Source organism: Chiloscyllium plagiosum, unplaced genomic scaffold (assembly GCF_037043375.1).
Source record: "Chiloscyllium plagiosum isolate Xiang-an unplaced genomic scaffold, Cpla_swu_hap1 HiC_scaffold_53X, whole genome shotgun sequence".
Taxonomy (NCBI): Eukaryota; Metazoa; Chordata; class Chondrichthyes; order Orectolobiformes; family Hemiscylliidae; genus Chiloscyllium; species Chiloscyllium plagiosum.
The window spans coordinates 15492638-15518993 of record NW_028270191.1 but is presented as its reverse complement, the minus strand read 5'-3'; the positions used below and the strand labels follow the sequence as shown (position 1 = coordinate 15518993).

The following is a 26356-nucleotide window of genomic DNA, read 5'->3' as shown; positions in this document are numbered from 1 at the left end:
AGTTTGGATGGCGATGAATTAGTTAAATGTGTCAAGAAACTTTTCTTTATCAATATGTAAATGTTCCTACTAGAGAAGGAGCAAAATGTGACCTTATCTTGGGTAATAAGACAGGGTAAGTGTCTGAAGTGATAGTAGTGGAACACTTTGGGTCGAGTGATCATAATTCTAGTTGTTTTATAATAGTTATGGAAAAAGATAAGCCTTCCATAAAAGTTAAAGTTTTTAATTGGAGGAAGGCAAATTTTAGTGGTATGGGACAAGAACTTACAAAAGTTGATTAGAGTTGACTGTGCTCAGGTATAGGGAGGTCTGGTATGTAGGATGATATGGAGATGCCGGTTTTGGACTGGGGTGTACAAAGTTAAAAATCACACAACACCAGGTTATAGTCCAACAGGTTTAATTGGAAGCACTAAGTTTTGGAGCGCTGCTTCTTCATCATTTGGCACTGAAGCTATGGGCAGCACTGCCTTGTCCTCTTTAAGTAGACCTAGCAGGGGGTTATGGTCCGTTATTATTATAAATTTATGTCCATATTATGTGGAACTTCCTGATTCCAAATATGACTGCCAAACCTTCCTTCTCAATTGGAGCACATTAGACAAAGTCCTGGATACATACGCTATTGGGCGTTCCTCTCCATTGGGCCACCTATGAGCTAATACCACCCCAATACTGTATGGGGAGGCATCACCTCAATACCAGATCACACTTGGGATCATAGTATGCCAATGCTTTAGAGGATTATAATTGTTTTTTCATTTTCCTGAAAGCTAGGGCTTGCCCATATGACTATTTCCAAGGCTGACCCTTTTTTAGGAATTGATACAATGGTGCCAGGATGGAGGCCAGGTAAAGTATGAACTTTCTGTAATAATTCACCAACCCAATGAAAGACCTAAGCTCTGGGACAGACATGGGAGCTGAGGCACTTTTGATCACCATCACTTTATCTTCCAATGGGTGTAACCTGGTCTTGTCGACTCTGTAGCTCAAGTGGGTCATTTGGTGTGCTTGGAACATATGTTTTTTACCTTTAAAGGTGTACACCCACCTGGGAGAAACGTCTAAGGTCCAAGTTCTGTAAGTGCTCCTTATTAGTCTTCCCAGTTAGTAGCATGTCATCTAGATAAATGGTGACAAGGATAGACCTTGTAAGATGTTCTCCATCATCCACTGGAAAATGGCACAGGCTGAAGATACCCCAAATGGCAGTCTTGTATATTGGAACAAACCCTTATGGGTATTAATTGTAGCATACTACTGGGAATCATCATCTAACCGCAATTGCAAGTACACATGGCTCATGTCCAGCTGCATGAAGGACAGCTCCCCTGCCAGCATTGTGTATAAATCCTCTGTGCGAGGGATTGTGTATCTATCCAGCTGCAAGAAACATTTTACCGATTGTTTGAAATCCCCACAAAGGTGAACCAGCCCGTCAGGCTTCACGATCGGTGCAATCGGTGTTGGACATTCCATAACCTGGTCTTGTTTGATGACTGGCCTCCTGATTTCTGCCTCTACTTTTGCCCGTAAGGCAAATGGAACTGGGTGGGCCTTGGAGAATCATGGAATTGCTTCCTGGTCAATATACAAGGTGGCCTTGGTTCCTTTGATACTCCCTAGACCTTCTTGACAAACTTCCAGGTATTTAATTAGCTATTTTCTACTTGAGTCAATGAAGGTGAATCTGTCTCAACCAATTCCGTCCCATCAAGTTTGGGCCTGTGCCTTTTACTACAATCAGTGGGAACTGAACCAGTTGCTTCTCATAAGAGACCAGAACCAAAGTTGTACCCTTAATCTGTATAAGTTCTCAGTCTAGCCAAGGTCTTGCACAAACAATAGGGTTGGAGTTCAGAGTGAATTTTGTTAAAGACTGGTTCTGTGGTCACTGATATGGCTGCACCGGTATCAATCTCCATTAGAACTGGGTGACCATTTAACCAGATTGGCTCTGATTTGGATGTTGCTAAGCAATTTAACTGTTCCAAACCATATGCAGGTGGGCTTTCCAGGGTGTGCACTCTCCTAGATACCACCCTAGTGTTCTCTTATTCAATTCAGACCTGGTGGGACTCTTTTGCTGTCTCAAATCCAAATACCAGCAGCAATTACAATGGCTTGCCGGCACAGATCCTGCAGAAAATTATAACTAATTGGCTGAGGCTTGGATTTGTTCTGGGGTTTTACAGTGGGCTGACCGAGAGTCCCTCTGTTCAGGATATGTCCTGAGTGAGGCTGTGCAATTGCTTTTACTCAAATGGTGTTCCCCAAGCTCAGTCAGACTGGAGAGAATGTCACTTTCATCAGAATACCCTGGAACTCATAAGCTTCTCTTACTGCATTTTCTGATGGTAAAGCCAGTTGTAGTGCCTGTTTGAAGTCCAGTTGGGCTTCAGCTAGTAGACGCTTTTGCATAATAACATCATTAATATCACATACCAAATGGTCTCTCAGCGTCTCATCAAGGGTTAAACCAAAGTCACATGCCTCTGCCAGGTATCTTAACCTTGTCAAAAATCTCGACACAGATTTCCCTGGTTCTCGAATTACTGAGTAAAAGTGATAGTGTCTCAGAATTAGAGGAGGCTTGGTGTCGTAATACTCCTTAAGTAAATCCATCAACTCTTGAAAGGTTTTGGTATCTGGTGCTTCAGGGAAACTTAGGCTCCTAATGACCGAAAAAGCTGTGGGACCACAAGCTGCCAGGAGAATTATTTGTTGCATTTCATCTATCCCAATGTCATTTGCCCAGAAAAAGTAACATGTTCCTTCCACATACTTGGCCCAGTCTTCAACAGCAGGATCAAACAGGTCAAGCTTCCCAAATAACGGCACAATGCCAGAAATACTTACCCCAACTCAAAGACAACTGTTGCGAGTGAATTTCTTCAGGAGCATGCTTTGTTCTTTTCGCTCCTGAAATAACGTCACAGCAGTTGGTATCCTGTCACAAAGTCCCCCTGTATTTACACGTGGAATGTCCTTGACACCGATCCAGCTTCCTCAGAGCCAGCTCTCAGAGTGAACAGAACCTCTAACATTCCTGTTTTTTCTCACCTTCAGCAAGCATACTAATTGTTAAAATGTAATAGTATTATTAGAAACTAACATCTAAGCTTATAGTTTCCCAACACCTGTCTTTACTAGATTGACTTCTTTGTCGTACAGTTAAGTTGGAAGTTTTATAAGTAGGGGATAGTATAGAAAAGACACCCAAGGGACAGGGAATCTGGTGAAATAACTCCATAGAGACCGGTATCCTATCACCATGTTACCCTTTATTTACAGTCCTTGATACTGATCCAGCTCCCTCAGAGCCAGCTCTCAGAGTGAACAGAACCTCTGACATTCCTGTTTTTATCTGTCAGCCAGGGCTCCCTGATTGGACCAGATTATCAGCCCCAATCAGTAAACGCACATTATATGAGGTCCACCTGGCTGACCTTGTTACAATCACTACAGCTCTCCAGCACTATTTTGAACAGTAGGTACCAGTGTGACCACTGCACTAAACCTAATCCTGAGTTTTCCAGTATGTATTCATATAGAGTTCAAACACAGGGCTCAAGTGTTGGAACCAATTTTCCTCATGTCTAACCTGGAGAAATCTGAGCCCTGTAACCCCCCCCCCCCAAACCCATCTGTGTCATTCATTCTATGATAGCCTGCTGACTATAACTGCTATCATATGACTGCTTCGATAAAAGGCTTCTGAGTTTTTTTTTCTCACGTGTTATTGATCAAGGCACTTTAATGATGCAGGATTCTTTCAGTGAACACTTGTGAACAATTAATATGATTAAGTAGTAAACTGCATAATCGGTAATACCAGAATCAGAGGTAATCTGGTGATGCAAGACAGATTATGCACAATTTAACAGATAGGCATGAAGCTTATTAGCACCTACGGTTTGCTTTCAATATGGGCAATGCTGACAAGGCTACATTTATTGCCCTCAGGAGGAGGTAGTGGACCTTCTTAAAGAAACTGTTGTACAACCTGCTAGGTACTTCAAAGTTAACCAAGACATGTGAGACTACCAGTGCCTGCAGGCCAGACGAAATGGAGGTTGCAAGTTCCCTTCCCTGAAGTACATTAGTTTTTAATAGAAATATGGCAACTTTCATGGTCATTTTAGTTCTGATGTCTTCCCACAAACAATTAGTAAATTTAATTTATCAATTTAACACAAAGGACCGAAAACTGTCAAGTTACTCGTCCAAGACCACAACCTCTGCATTACTATAACCAATAACATTACCTTTCTTCACTATACTGCTTTAGAGAAACACCAGACAAAATAAGACACCACCCCCCAAGGGGGAAGATCTGCATGACAGCCAACCTACTCTGGACTCACGTACTTCGTCCCAATCGGTTAGAGTAACGTTGACGCAGAACAGGGCCAAGGTCATCTTGGACAGGAATTGCACTGGGGAGATTAAGGAATCTTTCAGGAGGTAAACAATATTTACATTCTTAAAATGATGCAATGTTTTAGTTCCCCTAATCAAGTCATAATTATTTGGTGTTTGGAATACAGACTCATAGCACCTGTGAATCTTCTCACAGTATGTGATAGGGGCAACCACTAGTCATGCCCAATGCTTGTTTGGTTGCTATAAATTAGCACATTTCAACATCAGTAACTTTATCCCAGTTACTAAATGAGCTGGTAGTAGATCAGGTGTTTCATAAATCTGCCTATAAATGCCCTGATGATGCGTCTGACAATTTTAATGGGCTTTGCCCTGCTTGTTACGTACAGTTTCACTTATTTGACCTGTTGTCCTTGTTGCTCCTCCACTAGATGTTTAGTGCCAGGACAAGCTATAATTATGAAAGTTAGTAAATGCTAATACCTGTACAGGGTGTGTTGCCAGACAATAACATATCAAACATGTGGTTGGTTAGTTCCTGCCTATCTCAGGGCCGCTGAGCCAAATTGCACCTCCTTAATGGAAAGTAGTAAAGTCAACAAAGACCAGTGCAAACTGGGGCTTTTTGGAACTGCATTGCTCAGTATCTTTCTACTGCACTTTATTCCCTATATTCTCTTGGACAGTACAACAGAATAACTGGATATCTATCCATAGGAAAATAATCAACATAGCTCTTTGGTTACGTGGGCTATGTTTCCCCACACTCCACCTGACGAGCAGCATATACTCCCTCCTATCAACACTCCAGAAAGAATGGCAAAATTAGATTCAGAGAATGCCAGAGTACCAGCAATGAAAAAAGTGACAGCTACAGTGCAGCTGCATAGATAACAGGAAAGGATTGACAGGCTGGGTCTCTTTACTCATGAAAGAGAAGGCTGAAGGCTTCTTATAGAAGTCTTTAAAGTTACAAAAGGTTTTGAAAAAGTGGAACTGAGGGAATGTTTCCTCTTGTGACAGAAATATTTCTCATGTATGTCACAATCTTAAACTGCATCCTCTCTTCTATAAGAAGAAACATCCTCTCAGTATCCACCCTATCTTGTCCCCTCAGGATCTTATATGTTTCAACAAGGTCAGCTGTCATCCTTCTAAACTTTGTATGTATAGACCTAACCTGTTCAACCACTCTTCATAAGCCTTTCAGCCCGGAAAGATAATCCTTCTACACCAATTCTTCTGTCTTTGTTCTTTCTTTTCCTGTTTCTTTGCCCATTTCTCTTTCTGCCTCCCTCCCTCTCCCAACCTGCTTGTTACTTACAGTCATAGAGTCATAGAAATGTACAAAACAGAAACAGACCCTTCGGTCCAACTCGTCCATGCTGACCAGATATCCCAACCCAATCTAGTCCCACCTGTCAGCACCTGGCCCATATCCCTCCAAACCCTTCCTATTCATATACCTATCCAAATGCCTCTTAAATGTTGTAATTGTACCAGCCTCCACCACTTCCTCTGGCAGCTCATTCCATACACGCACCATCCTCTGCGTGAAAACACTGCTCCTTAGGTCCCTTTGAAATCTTTCCCCTCTCACCTTGAACCTATGCCCTCTAGTTTTGGATTCCCTTACCCTAGAAAAAGAGTTTGTCTATTTACCCTACCCATGCTCCTCACAATTTTATAAACCTCTGTAAGGTCACCCCTCAGCCTCCGACGCTACAGGGAAAATAGCCCCAGCCTATTCAACCTCTCCCTCTAGCTCAAATCCTCCAATTTCGGCAATATCCTTCTGAATATTTTCTGAACTCTTTCAAGTTTAACAACATCTTTCCTATAGCAGGGAGACAAGAATTGAACATAATATTCCAAAAGTAGCCGAACCAATGTCCCGTAAGGCTGCAACATGACATCCCAAATCCTATACTCAATGCACTAACCAATAAAGGCAAGCTTACAAAACTCCTTCTTAACTACCCTGTCTACGTCTGACTCCACTTTTAAGGAACAATCATTTTTCCTGATCATTTTCTCTCAGGATTAAGATACCTTTTGTAAATGGTTAGGAGATGAGGAGATGGGTTTTCAACACTTACATCACACTATGACTTATTAATTATTGTCTGAGGGATATTATGGATAACATAATTAATAACTATTAACTCAATGACTAACTCAAATTGTGTATCTGGTATGCAGTTTTATAAAACTAGTCATGCAGAATGGGAGAGTTACCTGTTTCTAGGTGTTTTTTGGGCTTTGGGCCTGTCCACTCAATCCACTTTAATTCAATTGAGTGAATCTTGTGGCCCAGGAATTTATAGAGTCATACAGCACAGAAATAGACCCTTCAGTCCAACTTGCCCATGCCAACTAAGACTCCCAAACTGAATTACTCCCACTTACCTGCTTTTGGCCCATATCCCTTTAAACCTTTCGTATTCATGTCCCTGTCCAAACGTATTTTAAATGTTGTGCCTGTACCTGCATTTACCACTTCCTCTGGCAGTTCATTCCATATACAAACCACCCTCTGTGTTAAAAAGTGCCCCCCCCCCAAGGTCCCTTTTAAATCTTTCTCCTCTGACCCTAAAATTATGCCCTTTAGTTTTCAGCTCCCCTACCCTCGGGAAAAGACTTTTGATGTTCAGGTCCCTCACTAAATGAGTTTGATCGTACTGGAAGTTGACAGTGTCCCATTCCTATGATTGATGCTCATTATCAAAATTAGAAAATTATTCCAGCACATTGATTTTTGGTAAAAAGATCTATCAAGTCTCCTCTCAGCCTCCGCTACTACAGAAAAAACAAATCAGAGTATTTCTAGCTTCTCCTTTTAGTTCATATCCTTTCATTCACATCCTTAATCGAGGCAGTATCCTGGTAAAGCTCTTCTGAACCCTGTCCAAAGCCTCCACATCCTTCCTGTAATGTCACAACTAGACTTGAATACAATAGTCTAAGTGTGGCCGAATCAAAGTCTCACAACACTGCAACATGACATTCTGACTCTTGTACTCAATTCCCCCACCAGTAAAGGCAAGATTGCTATCTGCCTTCTTTACCACCAGACCTATTTGCATGGCCACTTTCAGGGAGCTATGGACTTGAACCTGAAAATTCCTCTGTACATCAATGCTCTTCGGGGTCCTGACATTAACTGTATACCTTTTGTTAACATTTGATCTCCCAAAGTGCAGCAGCTCTCGCTTATATGGGCTAAACTCCATCTGCCATTTCTCTGCCCATATCTGCAACTGATCTATATCTCTCTGTATCCTTTGACAACCTTCTACACTACCTGTAACTCCCCCAATCTTTGCATCATCTGCAAACTTACTAACTGACCCATCTATATTTTCATCCAAGTCATTTATATATATCACAAACACCAGAGGTCCCTGTACGGATCTCTGTGGAACACCACTAGTCACAGACCACCAGCCAGAAAAACACCCTTCTAACATTACCTTCTGCCTCCTTTGAGCAAGCCAATTCTGAATCCACATGGCCAAGTCACTGTGGATCCCATATCTAAAGCCTTACTAAAATCCATATAGATAACATCCACTGCTCGACCCTCATCAATTATCTTTGTCACCACCTGGGAAAATTCAATCAGGTTAGTCAGACATGACCTGCCTCACGCAAGGTCATGCTGACTGACTCTAATTAGGCCAAGCTTTTCCAAATGCGCATAAGGTTTATCCCTAAGAATGTTGCTGAGCCACTCTTGATGATTTATTTCCCTACCCAGAGTACATTCTGCACTCTAGGGCACTCAGTGCTTCCTGCCAATGTTTTTTTTAGATTCCCTACAGTGTGGAAACAGGCCCTTCGGCCCAACCAGTCCACACCAACCCTCCGAAGAGTAACCCACTCAGACTCATCTCCCTCTGACTAATGCACCTAATACTATGGGCAATTTAGCATGGCCAATTCACCTGACCTGTGCAAACTCCACACAGTCTCCCAAGGCTGGAATCGAACCTGGGACCCTGGTGCTGTGAGGCTGCAGTGCTAACCACTGTGCCACCCTAATTGCTTAACATGGAGCACTGACTCATCAGTTGAGGGAACATGGTTGTAGTTGCAGCAGGAGATTTCCTTGCCCATGTTTGACTGATGACATTTGACTTCATGGGGTCAAGAAAAACTTTCCTAATAGAAATTAAAATAGAAAACACATGCAAGCTTTGGTGGCAGTGTTGATGTAATCACTGTTATATTCTGATTTGAAAGTTTGGACTATATGTCAACTTTTTCTATACTTGCCTATATGGCTACATTGAAAAAGATGGGCCTCCTAAAATTTGCTAGTCCTTTTCAGTCTTGACAAGCTGATTCTATTCCATTGAGAGTATCCCAACACCAATGGGCACAACTATTGGAAATGAAGATCCTGGTTCAATTAAGCGTATGAGAGCAACACAAAGATACTAAAAGATGAGATGGCAACCAATGAAGCGACAACAACACAGCCGCTTGAATAGTAAACAGAAGAAGCATCATGTGATTGCCAGAGCTACATGATCCCACAACCTGTGACTCAGATCAAGGATCTGTAGAACTGCCAAAATCCAGTCTTGAATAATGGTTGACAATTAAACAATGAATTGGAGGGGGAGGCCCAACAAATCTCCCTATTCTTAATAATGTGGGAGTCCAGCAGCTCAACAGACAATGCTGAAGCTTTTTTCTCCATCTTCAGTCAGAATAGGCTGGGGTTGTTTTCCATGGAGCATCAGAGGCTGAGGGCTGAGCTTATAAATGTTTATAAAATCATGGGAGAACATGGATAGGGTAAATAGACAAGGCCTTTTCTCTGGGGAGGGGGAGTCCAGAACTAGAGGGCATAGGTTTAGGGTGAGAGAGGAAAAAGTTAAACGGTTTCTAAGGAGCAACTTTTTCATGCACAGCATGGTGCATGTATGGAATGAGCTACCAGAGGAAGTAGTGAAGGCTGGTACAATTACAATGTTTAAAAGGCATCTGGATGGGTATATGAATAGGAAGAGTTTAGAGGGATGTGAGCCAACTGCTGGCAAATGGAACTAGATTAATTTAGGATATCTGGTCAGCATGGACGAGTTGAACTGAAGAGTCTGTTTCCTTGCTGTACATCTCTATAACTCTATGACTTTATATTGAACAAACTTTGGACTATCAGTGTTCCTGGAATTTCTTGACGTCTGGTACCTTCATGAGTTTGGATTTTATGGTTTGTTCCATAGTTGCTTTATTTTAAGATAAATTTCTCTCTCCAATTTCTCCTTGTTCTATTGATGCACAGATTTACACTGGAATATATGCCACACTGGCTTTCTTACCCAAGTAACCATTCCTCATGTGCGTGCTATTACGATCCAGCTGATGTTTTACTGAACAAGTCAGATCCCAGTCAGAAATCTGGCTCAATGATAGTTTTTTTATTTAGAGAGATGCTCCTTCACTGAAACACAAGCATGCAATGCTATAGATTTGCTTTTAACAATAAAACAAAAGTTTATTATGCCAATTAAAAGATAAAATAGAAGAAACCAAGCTATTTACATACAATTTACACGATTTCAAAATTCTGTAAAATATAATCCTATCTATCACAACACCATCACTTTACAGAATTCAAACAGCAAAGCGTGTTTGCTTCTCTATCACATCTGCAAGTTTAATTCAACTGTTTATTTCAATTCCCAATCTTGAGAATTTGAAAGCCTCTTCCATGATTTGTCATGCAACCAAGCTTAGATTTCCTCAGCTTTAAATGACCCCTTCAGAGTCCTAACCAAACATTTCTAGTCTGGATCTAACATCCTTACATTGAGGTAACCTATTTCCTGACAGTTCTAAACTATTTCCTTTCTTCAAAATAAACTGTTTCAGACATCTAGCTTCCACCAGGACTTCTGTAAAATGAAAACAAAAGTTTTCCAAGCTAAGGGGTTCACCCCTAAGCAAAAAAAAACAAAATCCTGATCCTTCTGAACAGAAAGGCAGCTCATGTTCTTCAATATTTACTCTGTCCGCTCATAACAAATTCCCACTATCATCTTAGTTGAGATTGGCTAACAAGCCAAACTGAATCAGATGTAAATGGCCAGTTCACAACAGGCAATGCATTTAGTACCTGAGCCATTGGCAAAGCTCATCACACATTACAAACAAAAGCAGCTATTTTCTGCTCACAATTTCTGAACACAGTTATTAACAGGTTTTTAGAATTTGCCAACAAATTGCATGATCTTAACTAAATAGCAAACAAGCCATCATCTATCAACATATCACTGAATCAAAAAAAGTGACACTTGAAATGCCAAAAGCAGTTGAAATACTAAGTAACAGCAAGATTGATGTCATGTAAATAGGAGCCTTCGGCATCAGTCAATCAGAAACTTAAGTTTCCCATTAGAAATCATTTCCTACTAGAAATCATTGGACAACTTGAGCTGTCAGTTGAGTGCAGAAATGAAGACAAAAAGAAAAGAAATATAATTCTAGCAGTTAACAATTTATAGAGATTATTTTAGTACTTACAGAGTTATTTTTAATCAGCCTGTAGTGATAAATGTTTGGAGCAGATGGGACTTGAACCCAGGCCTCAACAGAAGTTGCTGGATTCTAAGAACTTTTCAAGGTAACTGTTTATTCACATTCTATGAACCACATAAACATTTTTAAATCAACCTGTTCAGATGTATTACAACAAACTTCCAGAACAGGTGGGACTTGAACCTGGGCTTTTTGAGTCCAGAAGGTAGAAACACTAAACAGCAAGAGCTGCTACAGAATGTGGATTATGGCTATGGAAGAGATGACAAGTTGGGCTTAACTGTGCTCCTGCTGCCTTCATTGTCGAATGTTGACAGTCTAAATGTACATACAGAGAATAGTCTTTGGGTTGTCAGTCTTAGTGGGGATTCCTCCGGGATGTTAGTTCATTCCTTGTGTTAGATTGAAATCTGTTTTGTTGGCCCAGAGGGGCAGCCTTAAATTGATGTGCTTTTGGCAAAGAAAGGAGGCTGTTACAAAACTATGTGGGATCCACCAAAGGGTGAAATACTTTAAAATATATCATTCCGCAGGTAACCTAGACAACAGTGGTTTAGACATGGGCTTTTCACTGCAAGGATTTGTTTTGAATCCAGATTGGGCTGATTAGATAAATGTTTACTTCTCACTTTGACTGGAAGGAGTCCATTAAAGTAAGTTGGCCAGTCTCACTCCAGTTCATTTTGGATATAGAGCCTGCAGCAAAATGTTATCTCTAATTTGAAAATTTCATTCAGAGAGGTCACAGGGATGATGGTGCAGAATTTGAAGGGGGAAAGTGCTCTGCTGTTTGGGAAGAAGCGCAGAGGAGCTCTCTCCAGTGTCCCAGCCAATATTTATGCCTTAATCAATACCTACTGAAATAGTTATTTGCATAATGCTGTTTGTGGGAGCTTGCTGTATGCAACATCACAACCACAACCACTTCAAAAATGCATCACTGACTGTAAAATGCTTTGGGGTGTCCTGAGTTTCTGAAATCTCTTCTTTGATAACCTTCTGTTTCATGAGATGATGATTTGCATTTGATAGCCTGCCGTTATGGTTGTGAAAAATGCTATAGAAATTCATGTTTGTTCGTCATTCACTGGTAGCAGAAAGAGAATGGTAGGAAGCATGATTTCTTTTAATCCATTAGTCAATGCAGCTGAAGCTACTTCCACACTAAGGCTAAACTCCAACAATTAACATGGGGATATCTACATACATTATTAACAGTAGTGCACAGTCTGAGTGTAATATTGCTGTCTCTTCAGCCAAACATAATATAGAATCTCAACCAATCGTATCACAGAGACCACATTCTCTTCAGCCTGTTCTAAACTGGACCTGAAATGTTAATTCTGATTTCTCTCCAAAGATGATGCCAGACCTGCTGAGTTTTTTCCAGTAATTCTGTTTTTGTTTCTCTTCAGCTTTTCTCTTCAACCAATCAGACTCTAGAACCACAGTTCAATTTAATCACAGAACTATTTCTCTCATGTCATTTCTGATTGATTTAGTCACACAGAACAAATCATACTGTACCCAAAAAAAGACCTGTGGAATATAGCTTCCATAACTGTTGCGCTCCATCCCCAATGCACAAAAATTCCTAATGATCACAGACACATTCAAAATTTAGCTTTTCCATCTTCCAATTGCTCCAGCAACTTATCCATACAGACTTTCTGCAAATGCCTGACCTCAAACGCACCCTTACCCCAGCATCTTGTCACTTCCCACCATTCTGGAGATCCTTTTCCTTCCATTTCTCTCCCTGATCCAAATTAACATTTTGCTATTGTTACCTCTTAGCAGCTGGACAGCTAAGCTGATGGTCTAATTCTGCTAAAGTGATTCCAGTAGATATTTGGAGGATCCTGGATCATGATTTCAGATCATCCATCTGTTTTTGTATATTTGTTTCCATGTATTATCTGGAAAACGTAGAGCAAACATTGAATAATTAATTAAAGGTAAACAAGATTCATTCATTCACATGAAAGTTTGGCTTATAATAAACAACTGTGTAAACTAAGCCTCAATTAGAAAATTCCACTTTTTTCACAATGCTGTGTTTCATTATTTTGATGAGTCTTGTCCTTCTGAGGGTCACCATAATAATCACCAAGAGTTAAAGTAAGTGAAGTCATAGGAGGAGCTTAACCTCACACCTCCACTAACACATTCAACAACACTTCTGTTCTGCTGAATCAGAGTGAACTGAACATCAGATGCTTTAGTATGTAAATACACCATCTGATGTGGTTCTGAGTCATACGGCTAGAAAGCACCACCAGGACGTTTGTTAACTGATCTCAGTGAAATAGCTGCAGCATTGGAAATTCTGCAGCCCATACTCAATGCAATCAATTCAAACTGTCATTGGTCTGAAAGTGGAAGCAAACTGGTTCCCTCCCCATGATATATGATACAGAACAGGAAGGACACATGTTCAAGGTTTAAGTAAGGATTTATTAGCTTGGGTGTGGTTGCAGTCATTGATTTGCAGACAGGAGAATTCACAGGAGGCTCCAAAGCACAGGATGTCACCTAAACAGGGGACAAAACATCTGCAAATCAACTTCCCAGCTCAGCAAACATGCCCACAACTATGGCAGGAAGGACAAATATCTCCACTCCTGAATATCAAATTCCATGGGATTAGGAGCTCTTCAGTGCCTAACCCACATAGCAATTTTTAATATATCAGCCTGGTCTGAGTGTCAGTAAAGTTTATTGGCTTCACAACTGAGGCTACTTATTGATATTAAACTGTCATCTCACACAGAGGACCAGAAAGATGTTTGGTGTTTTTGATTTCTGTATAGGTTATAGGTGTCACTGGCAATATCAACATTTGTTGCTCATCCTTCAGTGCCTTTGAACTGAGTGACTTGCTAGGCTATTTCAGAGGGCAGAGCTGAAAATGTGTTGCTGGAAAAGCGCAGCAGGTCAGGCAGCATCCAGGGAACAGGAGAATCGACGTTTCGGGCATAAGAAGGGCTTATGCCCGAAACGTCGATTCTCCTGTTCCCTGGATGCTGCCTGACCTGCTGCGCTTTTCCAGCAACACATTTTCAGCTCTGATCTCCGGCATCTGCAGACCTCACTTTCTCCTATTTCAGAGGGCAGCTAAAAGTCAACCCACATTGTCAGGATCTGGAGTCACATGTAGACCACAGCAGTTAAGGATGGCAGATTTCCTTCCCAGACATTAGCAAACCAGACAGGCTTTTACAACAACAATTACATGGCCACCATTAGAACAGATGTTACAAAATTCAAATTTCAACCACATGCCATGGTGGGATTCAACCCATGTCCCCAGAACATTAGCCTTAGGATCTGGATTACTACTCCAGTGACACTGCCATTATGCCACTAACCCCATCACTAATAATTCAAAAACTTTGAAAAATAATTCAGTTCAGCACTTGTCTCAAGGCGGCTTGGGCTGCCTTGTGTTTTGATCATTTGTGCGAGGGTTTTGTGGCACAATAGTAATGTCATTATCTCTAGGCCAGAATGTCCCATGTTCATTTGCCTAGAAGTGTGTCATAGCATGTCTAAACAGAGCAATTTAAAAAAATAAGGTAGTGGTGGATGCTAGTGTGATGAAGCCAAGGACCAGTGGTGGCCTATAAACAAAGCCCAACTCATGATCACAGCCAGTAAAGAGACAGTTAGCTTGTTTTATTTCTGCAATTACTTGCAGTCAGTGCAATTAAACACAGTCCTGATATTTGCAATTTAAGATGGTGCACTTAGACTGCTATTTTAGATTGTGTAACATCAACAGTTATAATATGAGCCCTGACCTGACTCATGTGGGTTCAGTTTGACATCCTGTTTTGAGTCAAATCAGGTAAAACCTCTAGGATAAGGATTGCTTTACACTGAACTAATTTAAATACACTAAGCATGTAGATGCTCCCTCCTCTCCTTCTAATAGATGTAAAATATAACTACCATCAATGAAACATAGGTAAATTCACTGCTGGCTTGACAATACCATTCAGTCAAAAGTACTGTCAGTTTCAAATACCATAGAAACAATTTGCGATCACCTGCACAGGAATCAAATACAAAATCTATTGGAAAGGGTTAAAAAAAAATGAGTAAATCAATCCATCAAGGCTGCCACATTTTTTGATTACAATGTGGAAATGTTTTTAAAATGTTCATCTTTATTGTGCAACAAATTTAGAAAATAGATAATATACAGTATATAATGTTGTCTAATAATTGAGAATACTAAATGTATTCAGCATGCCCTAATATTATTTCAGCATAATTATCTATTCCACCAAGAAACATACAAAACCTATGCATGAAGTTTCTGTACCATAATGTTTATTATATTCCATATTGTGTTAATTCTTTGTTGTCACAATTTGAATTATCTCCTTCAATTTCTTCCTGTAAGACCTTCCCTAAAACCTACCTACCTATTAATTCCATGCGCCAAATTTTGCCTGACAACTGCGAGAATCTTGGTATATTTTGAGACACTATACAAGCTGGTGGTGCTGTATATTTTTCCAATTTCCTCCCTTCAGTCATGACTCTCTTGTGGCGTAGTCCAACAGGCCTGGATCTCAATTAAGTGCCAGTGTTTTGTGTTTGAATGGCAGCAGTCAGTGGTGACATGCCAGCCTTATTAACATGCACAAATGGAGTCCCTGAAAAGGGGCCGCAATTTGCTTTATCAAAATCTCTCAGAGTTGTGAATAGCTATATCAGATCTCCTCTTAACGGCATTTCTTCTCATGGAAAGATCTCCAGTTTTCCTGGTTGCTCATCACTACAGCCTTCCCACCCCAATAGTACCATCGTCCCGCTCCTGTGCTGTCTCCTTGACACCCTCCAGAAGCAAGCCAACCAAGCCTCGATAATATAAACGAAATAATATAAACGAAAACAAGGAAAATAGGGGCGATAAAAAGGAACGCCGTTATTGTTTTTTCTTATCAAACTTTTTTAAAAAGAAAGACCTTGATGTATTTGCCTATGGATAACATCGCGAGATTCAATAACCTTTGACCTTCCCAGCTTCATATTTTCTAAAATGGCGCTGACCAGAGGTTGTTTGAGGCTTCGCGGACCGAGAGGATGTTATTTTTCCGACTTTTTACACTATCCGACGGTTTATGTATCCCAGTAAGAGCGCGTTCAATGGAAGTCTTTCGTATAATGTATTATTAGCCACTCTTTCTGTATCTGCATGGCTTTTTTTTCTTTCTAGACGCCCAATTCCACAACCATTAAATAGATGCAAGCATGAAAGATAGTCAACACATAAAGAGTGTATTATAATTTGGGGGTTATATGAGAAACTTCTTAAAATGAAACTGTAGACGCTGATTTCTTTATCATATTCCACGAGAAACAAAGTTTTTTCATGTAGGCAATTATCAGGATTTTTAGCTGTCTTTTTGAGAACCTATCAGGCGATGTGATCTAAATTAATTACAATATTTATTATGTAATTTGGAATTGTTAGCAGTTTTGTGTATAATAACAAATTTGCAATTAGGAGTCTGATGAGGACGATGAACCTGTTGTCGATCGTCGGGAAGCACCCACATTTGACTTCAGACCCACAGAAATGTTGGCTGACTCTTAACCACCCTTGGGCTATTAGGGATGGACAACAAATGCTGACCTTGCCAGTGACACCCATATTAGTTCATTTAAAAGAAGTCATGACTGCACTTGTTCTGCAGTTAATTTGATTGTGAGGTGATCTCTTCATTGTAAAATCATTTGGGTGGCACAGTGGTTAGCACTGCTGCCTCACAGCGCCAGAGACCCAGGTTCAATTCCCGCCTCAGGTGACTGTGTGGAGTTTGCACATTGTCCCCATGTCTGCGTGGGTTTCCTCCGGGTGCTCCGGTTTCCTCCCACAATCTAAAAATGTGCAGGTTAGGTGAATTGGCGAGGCTAAATTGCCTGTAGTGTTGTCCTCCCCCCCACACAAAAGAAGATGATGCTGGAAATCTGAATAAAAGACTGAAAATGTTGGGAATACTCTGCAGGGCAGGCAGATCTGTGGAAGACAAAACTGTTAACACTTGGGTTAATGGCAGTACATTGAGAGACGCTGACTGATTTGAGTATTTTCTGTTTATGTTGCAAAATTCCAACATTTGCAGTGTTTTGCCTTTGAGATTGTAAAAGTGTGTGCACATATTTATGGGGCATGCTAATGACTTTCTGACAATGATGGATTTTGAGTAAAACCATAGTAGCTGAATTTCTGTGATCTGTTTACAATTGGGGAGGTGCTGGCAGGAGTGGTAATGCCACTGGATTAGTTCTGAAATTCAGTTTAAAAAAAAACTGGAAGAAAAAGCTAGCCAAATGGCCATCTTGTGACCACTGTCGCTTGTTGTAAAAAATCAATCTGGTTCACTAAAGCCTTTTAGGGAAGGAAATATGCCATCTTTACACAGTCTGGCCTGCATGTGACTCCAGACCAACGGCAATGTTTTTGACTCTTAACTGCCCTCTAGGTATTTAGGATTGGCCAACCAGCCAGTGACCCCCACATCCCACGAATGATGTTTTTTTTTAAATTCAAAGGCCACGTCCTTGTGGTAGAAACCTGGCTAAAATGTATAGTATGCAATACCTTGCAGTAGTTACAAAACCCGAGCGCAAATACATCAGAAATCCTGTTGAAATGTACAGTTTGCAATGCCCTGCAGAATTTGCAAATCCTTTTGAGCGCAAAGTAAATATTTTGCTGCTATGTGTAACCAAACATTTGTCCGCTAACTGCAATTTGAAACTTGCCATGTCTTGACAATGTTAAGTGTAATGATGCTTCCCAATTACTTAGTTGGTAAAGTGTGCATCTGAATCATGGAAAAGGTCTCTGATTTATTCCTTAGTTTGTGTTGAATCAGTTGATTTCAGCCAAATAGCAGGAATACTGTATTTGGTCTCAGTGTTCTCAGACGAATGAGAGAAAAGTTGGTCAAAGTTCCAATTCTTGATTGCTCTCCGTTGTTCCTTGTTGAAATCTGCATATGTTAAAGAGTCTGGTTCACTAGTGATGCATTCATCCTTTCTCCTTTATCTTCTTGTACAGCTAGATAACAACAGTTCACCTAGAGATTAACTGATGGCATTCTTATTTTATCCTCCCATCTGCTCTGCTCTCTGCCCCCACCTCAGGCTTACTGGTCACCCACTCTCTCAATTTTTCACAACTGCGAAGAGGAGAAGCATCATCTCAAAGGTCAAACGTTTGAATGCAAAATATGAACAATTTCTGGAAAGAAACTTTCCACGTTTTTATGTGATCTACTCAACCTTTTTCAGAGGTGAGTTAACGGTCAGAAGATGTTGATTACTCTTCAGCAGCATGGGTGACAAAAGCTGTAGGGGTATGGTGAAAGAGAGAAATAAGCAATTCGTTACATACTGATATAATACACTGTATAGGAAAAAGTCAAATTATATTCTCCATCCATTTCTGTAGTGTAGTTGTTGACCATTACATTTGGGGAACATTCCCTAGATTAACAGAATGTCTGTACGGTCTCTCCTGTTTCAGTGAGTAAAAGCATTTCCCAGTGTCACATTAAACTTTATAAACCAAAAAATTTGATTTGTGGTCTGTTGAATCAGTCCATCTTGAACAGGGCTGCAATTGGGATTTTGACATTTTTACTCTGGGAAGGAGGAGGACAAAACAACCAACCAGGGTACTCCTTCAAATTGCTACTCACTGACCACATTCAACAACTTGCTTGAATTCACATTGCACCTTAACTCTCAAAAATGCCCGATGATGTTTCGGAGGAAACAAGGACAAGATGTTAAGCCATTATAGAAGATACAAGCATCAAAAGGTTGGTTGAAAAAGGAGTGTTTTATGGCATCTTAAAGTTGCAGGCAGGATTTGAAATTGACTTTGAGATTGCAGTTGAAATGCCATCAATTAATAGATGCACAGAACACATGAATTAACATGAAAGTCTGGCTTATAATAAGCAACTGTATAAGGTAAGTCTCAATTTCTAGGCAGGTAGGGTGAGAATGTAGGGAACTTTGTGGGTGAAACATGAATTTAGAATTCTGTGCTCTTTTCCGACGGAGCCAGCGTGGATTAACTGTAGATCTATGCTACAGCCCAAGGGTGGCCAGATGCTGTGGGATGAAATATTTTGAGCACACGTATGTCCATGATTTTTTTACAGTGTTACGCTGGAATTTCTTTTTACACAAATGTAGTGTATAGTCCAGTGATCTAGGTAGAGAATCCAAAACAATACATGGTCTTTCTTGACTGTAAACAAAAGTTGAAATTAATAGTGTGAAATCAAAGCCATTAATTATACTGGTACGTATCAAATATTTAATAAATAAATAAGAGTTTTTAATCTCTGTATTTTTGCTAAAATTAGTGAAAACAGAACTTTTAACCTTAGGAAGACTATTAGTTTAGGAGAATATTAGAGTATCTTGTTTTTCAATAGTATAATTGGCATGAATCTAAAGCACTTTTGCTAGTTCTTTTTTCAGGTTATTTGCATTTGACAAATTTTAAAGGAATCTAATTTATCCACTGTACTTAGGGTGGCGTGGCAGCTCAATGGTTAGCACTGCTTTCTCAAGGCACCATGGACCTGGGTTCAATTCCACCCTTGGGTTACTGTCTGTGTGGAGTTTGCACATTCTCCCTGTATCTGCATGAGTTTCCTCTGGGTGCTCTGGTTACCTCCCACAGTCCAAAGAGTGCAGTGTAGGTGGATTGACCATGCTAAATGTAGGGTTACAGGGATTGGGTGGGGGAGTGTTGGTGTGGACTTGATGGGTCAAATGACCTGTGTCCACACTGTAGGGAGTCAATGATACTTGGACACAAACAAGAGCACAAATATTATTGAATGAATGTTTTCCACTTCTATTTTCTTGGTCTTCCTCTTTCAAAATTGGCTTGATTTGCTTTTTTTTTTATTCTTGCATGAGATGTGGCTGCATTTGTTGCCCATCCTTAAATGCTCTTGTGACAGCAGTAGTGGTGAGCTACCATCTTGAACCTCTGCAGTCCATATGGTGTAGCTACAACCACAATGTTATTCAGAATTAATTTCCAGTATTTTGACTCAACCGTAGTAAAGGAATGGTGATATATTTCCAAGTCAGGATGGTGTGTGACATAGAGGGGAATTCTCAGGTGATGGTGTTCCCATGTATCTGCTGCCCTTGTCCTCAGTGGCAGAATTAGCAGGTTTGGAAGGTACCTTCTAAGGAGCCTTGGTCAGTTATTGAGTGTATCTTGTAGGTGGTGCACACTGCTGTCAGATGGAGTGAATGAGGTGATATGTATGGTGCTAATCAAGCAGGCTGCTTTGACATGGATGGTGTCGAGCTTCTTGAGTGATCGCAGAGCCACACATTCAAGCAGGTGAAGAGTATTTCATCACACTCCTGACAGTGCCTTGTCAATGGTAGATCGGCTTTGGAGAGTCAGGAGGTGAGTTATTTTCCTGAAAATTCCCAGCCTCTGACTTCCTGTAGCCACAGTATTTATCTGGCTGGCTAAAAGTTTGACTAGTTCTGGAGCACACATCTTCAGTATTACTGCTGGGATGTTATCAGGGCCATAAGCTTTGAAGTAGTATCCTGTTCCTTCAGCTATTTCTTGATATCAAGTGGAGTGAATCAAATTTGTTAAAGTCTTACATCCGCAATGCGGAGGCCAAGATAGATCATTCACTCAATACCTTCAGCTGAAGATAGCTTCAAATGCTTGAGCCTTGTCTTTTGTACTGATGTGCTAGGTTCCCCCATCATTGAGTATGTGGATATTTGTGGGACCACCACCTCCAATTTGTTTAATAGTCCACTATCACTCATTCATGGATGTGGCAGGACTGCAGCGGTTAGAGCCAATCTATTGTTTGTGGGATACTTAGCTCTGTCTAGTGCAGGTTGCTTATGTTGTTTGGCATGCGAGTAGTCCCATATTATAGCTTCACCAGGTTGATGCCTCATTTTTAGGCATGACTGTTGCTGCTCCTTTCGTTACAGCCTTTGATTATCTGTACATTAACAGATTTACCTCAGTGAATGGTGAAGAGCATTTGTATATATTTCTTTGTATTGTTCCTCTAAAATTGTTTTCCAAAATCCCATGGGGTTCCTTTTGAAAGAAAAACATAATTAAAATAGATGATTTGAAGATTGTCCTGTTACTGTTTGTTGAAGCTTTTTGTGCGCAAATTGCTGTGTTCCTCTGCTTTGCAACAGTGATTACAAACCCAAAAATACTTAATTAGCTGTAAAATATTTTGGGACACCGTGAAAGGTGATACAGTCAGTTCTGCTATAACGTTGGCTCTCCTGCAATCCCATGTTATAAGAAAATTGTGCAAAATCAGTACTATTTAAACTAACGGGGCCGAAATTGTGTTATAACCTATAGATGCTTTAAAGTTTCATGCTTTAGAAACAGTGCCTCCAATTCATCAATAGTGTAATAGTGAATTTGTGTTAATGAAGCATGTGTTATAGCATAACGACCTGTATGTAAATACAAATATTTCTTTCATGGAATCTTATGGCACAGAAGGAGGCTATTTAGCCCCCTGCACCTCTGCTAGCACATTGAAAGGTTATGCAGTGAAACCTACTCCCCTGTACTTAGTCCATAGTTCTTTATCTTTCTTCCTTTTCAAGTATTTATCCAATTTCTTTTTGGAATGTTACCATTGAATATGCTTTCACTGAACTTTCAGGTAGTACATTCCAGATCATCATAACTCGCTGTGTTTTACAAAAGAAAAATCATCTTCTCCTTCTTGTCTTTTGTATGAAACAGTAGTTTCACAATCGATATTTTTTCACTTTGTGTACATTGTAGGTTTCTATTTATTGTATCTTGACTTTAAGGAAGTCACTGGAATAAAACATAAGATGGCTGATCAGGGGCTGAAGTACAACCAGCTGCACTACAGGGAAATGGAAAAATTAAGACAGGTAGGAGTCTCTTTTCACATCCTAAGTGAAGGTCACTGTGCTGCAGAATGACTCATTCTTTTGTTATTCCTGTTCTAGATACTGAGGCATTAAGATGCCATTTTCATCCATAGAATCATAATTGTTCAAAACGCTTCGTCTGTTTGTCAATGCTTTAAACCTTGTTTGTCTGAGTCAAACACACTGGATCCTAGTTGAGAAAATAGACATACACTGACATCTCCAAAGCTTATATCAATGCCAAACACATGATTTTGGGGTGCAGGAGCAGACAAAGTGAGACCCAGCAATTTTTAGTTCACTCTTGGGCCACTGATATTGGTGCGGGAAATGGAGTTTGTCACTTTGTTTAGAGTGGTCTGTTCCTGTGAAATTGTGATTGAATTGAAGAAGCTTTATTCTACATTTAAATTGTGCTATAACAACCAGGGAGTTCTCCCTGCCAGCACAAGATGCCTGAAATGGCAAGTGTCCCATTCCCCAAAATTGACGTTCCTCACCTTGATCAATGCACAAAGGCGAAAGCACAGAAGCAGAAATTGAAGCAACAGGAGTGATATTTCACTTTGTAATGAGTGGTAATGAATTCAACAAATTCAAGCTTTGTATTTGTATGTTTACGCAACTATGTATTGTGCAATGTTTTCAGGTTAACTAACAATTAGTTATTTGGTAGTACAGGACTTGAAACAAACATTTTGTTGAAGCTTTTAACCTTGCACTGATCAGGACAGTTTGCAAAAATATCAATAAAGCAGGAAAGTGACATTTGTAATGTATTACAGGAGAGTGCTGATTATGTGAATATGAATTTCAGTGGCAGGGTGATGTACGCCATACATCCCAAAGACTTGTGGATCGTATCAAATAGCATATCTCTTCAGTTGCTTGCAACATACAAAGTACTAACCATACCCAACCAAACCACATTTGCGAAACTTGCAACACATCCAACGTTAGAGGTGATTCTGCAGTTGGATAACGTGTCCTGGATAATTGAGAGTGTTCAAAGATTTACAGTCCTAAATTTGTCTTCAGTGTAAGTTGGACTCACAGTCTAGCACACTCGCATATTGGAAGCTTTGTATATTAATACCAAGGACCTTATTCTTTGCAGACAGAAAGAACACATGTATACATTGTACCTGGTTCAATTTGACAAAATAAGTGGCAGCCATTTACTGGTTTATTTCTCAGAGCAATGCTCTGACCAATCTCAGTCAACCTGCCTGGTTTGAAATCTAAGCAAAGCCTAATGGCAGTTAACATTCAATTGTCATTTAACGTTGCATTCTTCATGGCCTGCCTCTACCAATCAGAGTTCGGTTGCCAACTAATCAGCACTCTTCTGTAATACAGTATAAGTTGTTTTCTCCTTTATTGGTATTCTTGTGAACCAACCTGGTGAGTGCAAGACAAAAAGCTTTTTTTTTAACCAATACTAAGCTAATAATGTTAACTACCTGGAGACATAAGTTTTTAGCAGTAATCTGTGTAAATCTTTTCTCTTCTAGTTTCGCAGAGATATTATAAAGGTGATACCTGTAGTGCTGCTATCACTTCCGCCATTTGCAAACTATATGGTGTTTGTATTGATGTGAGTATTTAAATATTTTTCAGTTGTATTCTGGTGTTATGTAAAGTCAATCCAGCCTTTTTCAGAAATGCTTTAGGACCAAAGCTTTAAACTTTGGTACTATTATTAATACTGTCTCTCAGTTCAGCGCATGCACCTTGAAAATTGGTAACAACACATCACTTCCATATAAACAGATGTGGTGGTATAGTACTAATGTTACTTGACTGGTAACACAAAGACACAGGCTAAATGTTCTGAAGGCCTGGGTTCAATTCACCTTGTTCAATATTGCTCTTAAGGAAATAAATCTGCCATCCTTACCTAGCATGGTCTACATTTGACAGCATATCAGGATATATACATTTGTACTGCAGTGGTAACTTGATGACTGTCTAGCAATTTGTTTGACTGTTACTTGTCCTTGAAGTGCCCTAGCAAGCAACTCCATTCACAAGCAATTAGGGATGCGCAACAAATGCTGGCCATGTCACTGATGCCCACATTCCAGGAAAGAATTTCAAAAGTCAATGTAAGATAAACTGTCTAACCTTCATTGCAGAAACTCAGTGGTGTGCAAAAATGACCTGCGATGAATGCTCTTCCTTCCCTGTGAGGAAATATCTGGCCTCACAATGGCGCTTTCTCTGGCAGGCAGAATGGGAGACTGTGTGTATGGTATGAAATAGTAAAGTAAGTTTAATTCTATACAGCACCCTGCTACCAGCCGTATTATTCTTAATTACTATGGGCAGAACTGGTGTCCAGTTTCTAAACCAACTCTCTCTTATTTAGTCATAGAATCCAACACCACGGAGACAGGTCCTTGGCCCAAACTGGTCCATGCCGACCAAAATGTTCATCCACGCTAACCCCATTTTCCTGCACGTGGCCCATATCCTTCTAATCCTTTCCAATCTATGTATTTGTCCAAATGCCTTTTAAATGTTGTTAATGTACCCGCCTCAACCGCTTCCACTGGCAGCTCATTCCAAATCCTCCGTGTAAAAAGCTTGCCTCTCTGGTTCCCTTTTATTCTTTTCTCTAACTTTAAACTGATGTCCTCTTGTCCTCTATTTCCCCAACTTGGAAAAAGACTAAGTGCATTCACCCTATCCATACCTGTCATGGTCTTATACACTGCGATAAGGTCCCCCCTCAGTCTCCTACACTCTAAAGATAAAAAGTCCTAGCTTGTCCAACCTCTCCCTATAACTCAGACCATTGAGTTCTGGCAACATCCTTGTACATTTCTTCTGCACTCTTTCCAGTTTAATAACATCCTTCCGAAAATAAGGTGACCAAAACTGAACACAATACTCCCAAGTGCAACCTCACCAACGTCCTGTATAACTGCAAGATAACTTCCCAACTTCTATACTCAATGCCCTGACTGATGAAGGCCAGTGTGCTAAAAGCCTCCTGTACTGCCCTGTCTACCTGTGACTCCACTTTCAGAGAACTGTGAACCTGAACTTCAAGATCCCTCTGTTCCACAACACCCTTTCAGGCCCAACCATTCACCATGAAACACCTACCTTGATTTGACTTTCTAAAATGCAAGCCTTCACACTTATCTATATTAAACTCCATTTGCCGTTTCTCGGCCCACTTCCCCAGCTGATCAAGGTCCTGCTGCAATTTCTGATACCCTTCCTCGCTGTCTATGACACCACTTATTTTAGTATCATCAGCAAACTTACTTTTCATGCCCTGTACATTCTCATCGAAATCATTAATATAGATAACAAACAGCAATGGGCCCAGCACTGACTCCTGAGGCACTCCACTCGTCACAAGCGTCCTTCCACTATCACCCTCTGCTTCTTACCATCAAGCCAATCTTGTATCCAATTTGCCAGCTCGCCCTGGATCCCATGCGCTCTAACCTTCCAGAGCAGTCTACCATGTTGAATCTTATCAAAGGCCTTATTGAAATCCATATAGACTATGTCTACCGCCCTGCCCTCATCAACCTTCCTGGTCACTATCAAAGAACTCTAATAAATTTGTGAGGCATGATCTCCCACTCACACAGCCATGCTGATTATCCCAATGAAGCCCTGTCTTTCCAAATGCTTGTATATCCCATCTCTCAGAATCTTCTCAAGTAACTTAGCACAGATGTTAAGCTTACCAATCTATAATTCGCAGACTTTTCTTTGCAGCCCTTCTTGAGTAATGGCACAATATTCACTACCCTCCAGTCCTCCGGGAACGCACCTGTGGCTAACAATAATGCAAAAAATATCGGCCAGGGACCCCACAATTTCTTCACTAGCTTCTTGCAGGATTCCTGGATATATCTGGTCAGGACCAGGAGATTTATCCACCTTCTCGCATTCTAATACGTCCAGCACCACCTCTGATGTGAAATGGACTGTCCCCAAGATATGAGCACTAGCTTTCCCAAGTTCCCAAATCTTCATGATAAACACAAAGGAGAAATAGTCATTGAGAACCATGCCCATTTCCTGCGGTTCTACACATACATGTCCATTTTGGTCCTTGAGGAGCCCTATTCTCGCTCCAGTTATTCTTTTTCCTTTAATATATTTGAAGTACTTCTCAAACAGAGTTGTGCTGTTAATGAAGTACATTTGCATAGAGCCATTGACAACAGAAGAGACATAGGCTTGTGTACTTATGGTGGGAATCTTCTAGCGTACTGGTCTATACCTCTCGGGGCCCATCTCTCTTTCATTTGTCACAATCCCATGCCATGGGAAGTGACCTTTTGTACAAATTGGTGCATGTTTCCCTCTGTTATAACCATTTACCCCTCCTTTGAACCCATCCTTTGTTTTTATATTTGTCTCCTTATCACTTCCTTTTGCCTTGTACAGTCATCACTTT

General features: G+C 40.4%; 1 protein-coding gene across 2 annotated transcripts in view; it reads left to right on the top strand.

Annotated features, from left to right (window-relative positions):
• The first annotated feature begins 15951 nt into the window (after nucleotides 1-15951).
• letmd1 (LETM1 domain containing 1) overlaps nucleotides 15952-26356 on the top strand; it is a 30192-nt gene continuing 19787 nt past the window's right edge. For both annotated transcript variants that reach the window (XM_043681957.2, XM_043681956.2), the window contains exons 1-4: nucleotides 15952-16089; nucleotides 18112-18260; nucleotides 21809-21924; nucleotides 23439-23521. In XM_043681957.2, the coding sequence (XP_043537892.1) occupies nucleotides 15998-16089; nucleotides 18112-18260; nucleotides 21809-21924; nucleotides 23439-23521 (440 nt within the window). In that variant the 5' untranslated portion in view covers nucleotides 15952-15997. The remainder of the gene's footprint in view (nucleotides 16090-18111; nucleotides 18261-21808; nucleotides 21925-23438; nucleotides 23522-26356) is intronic.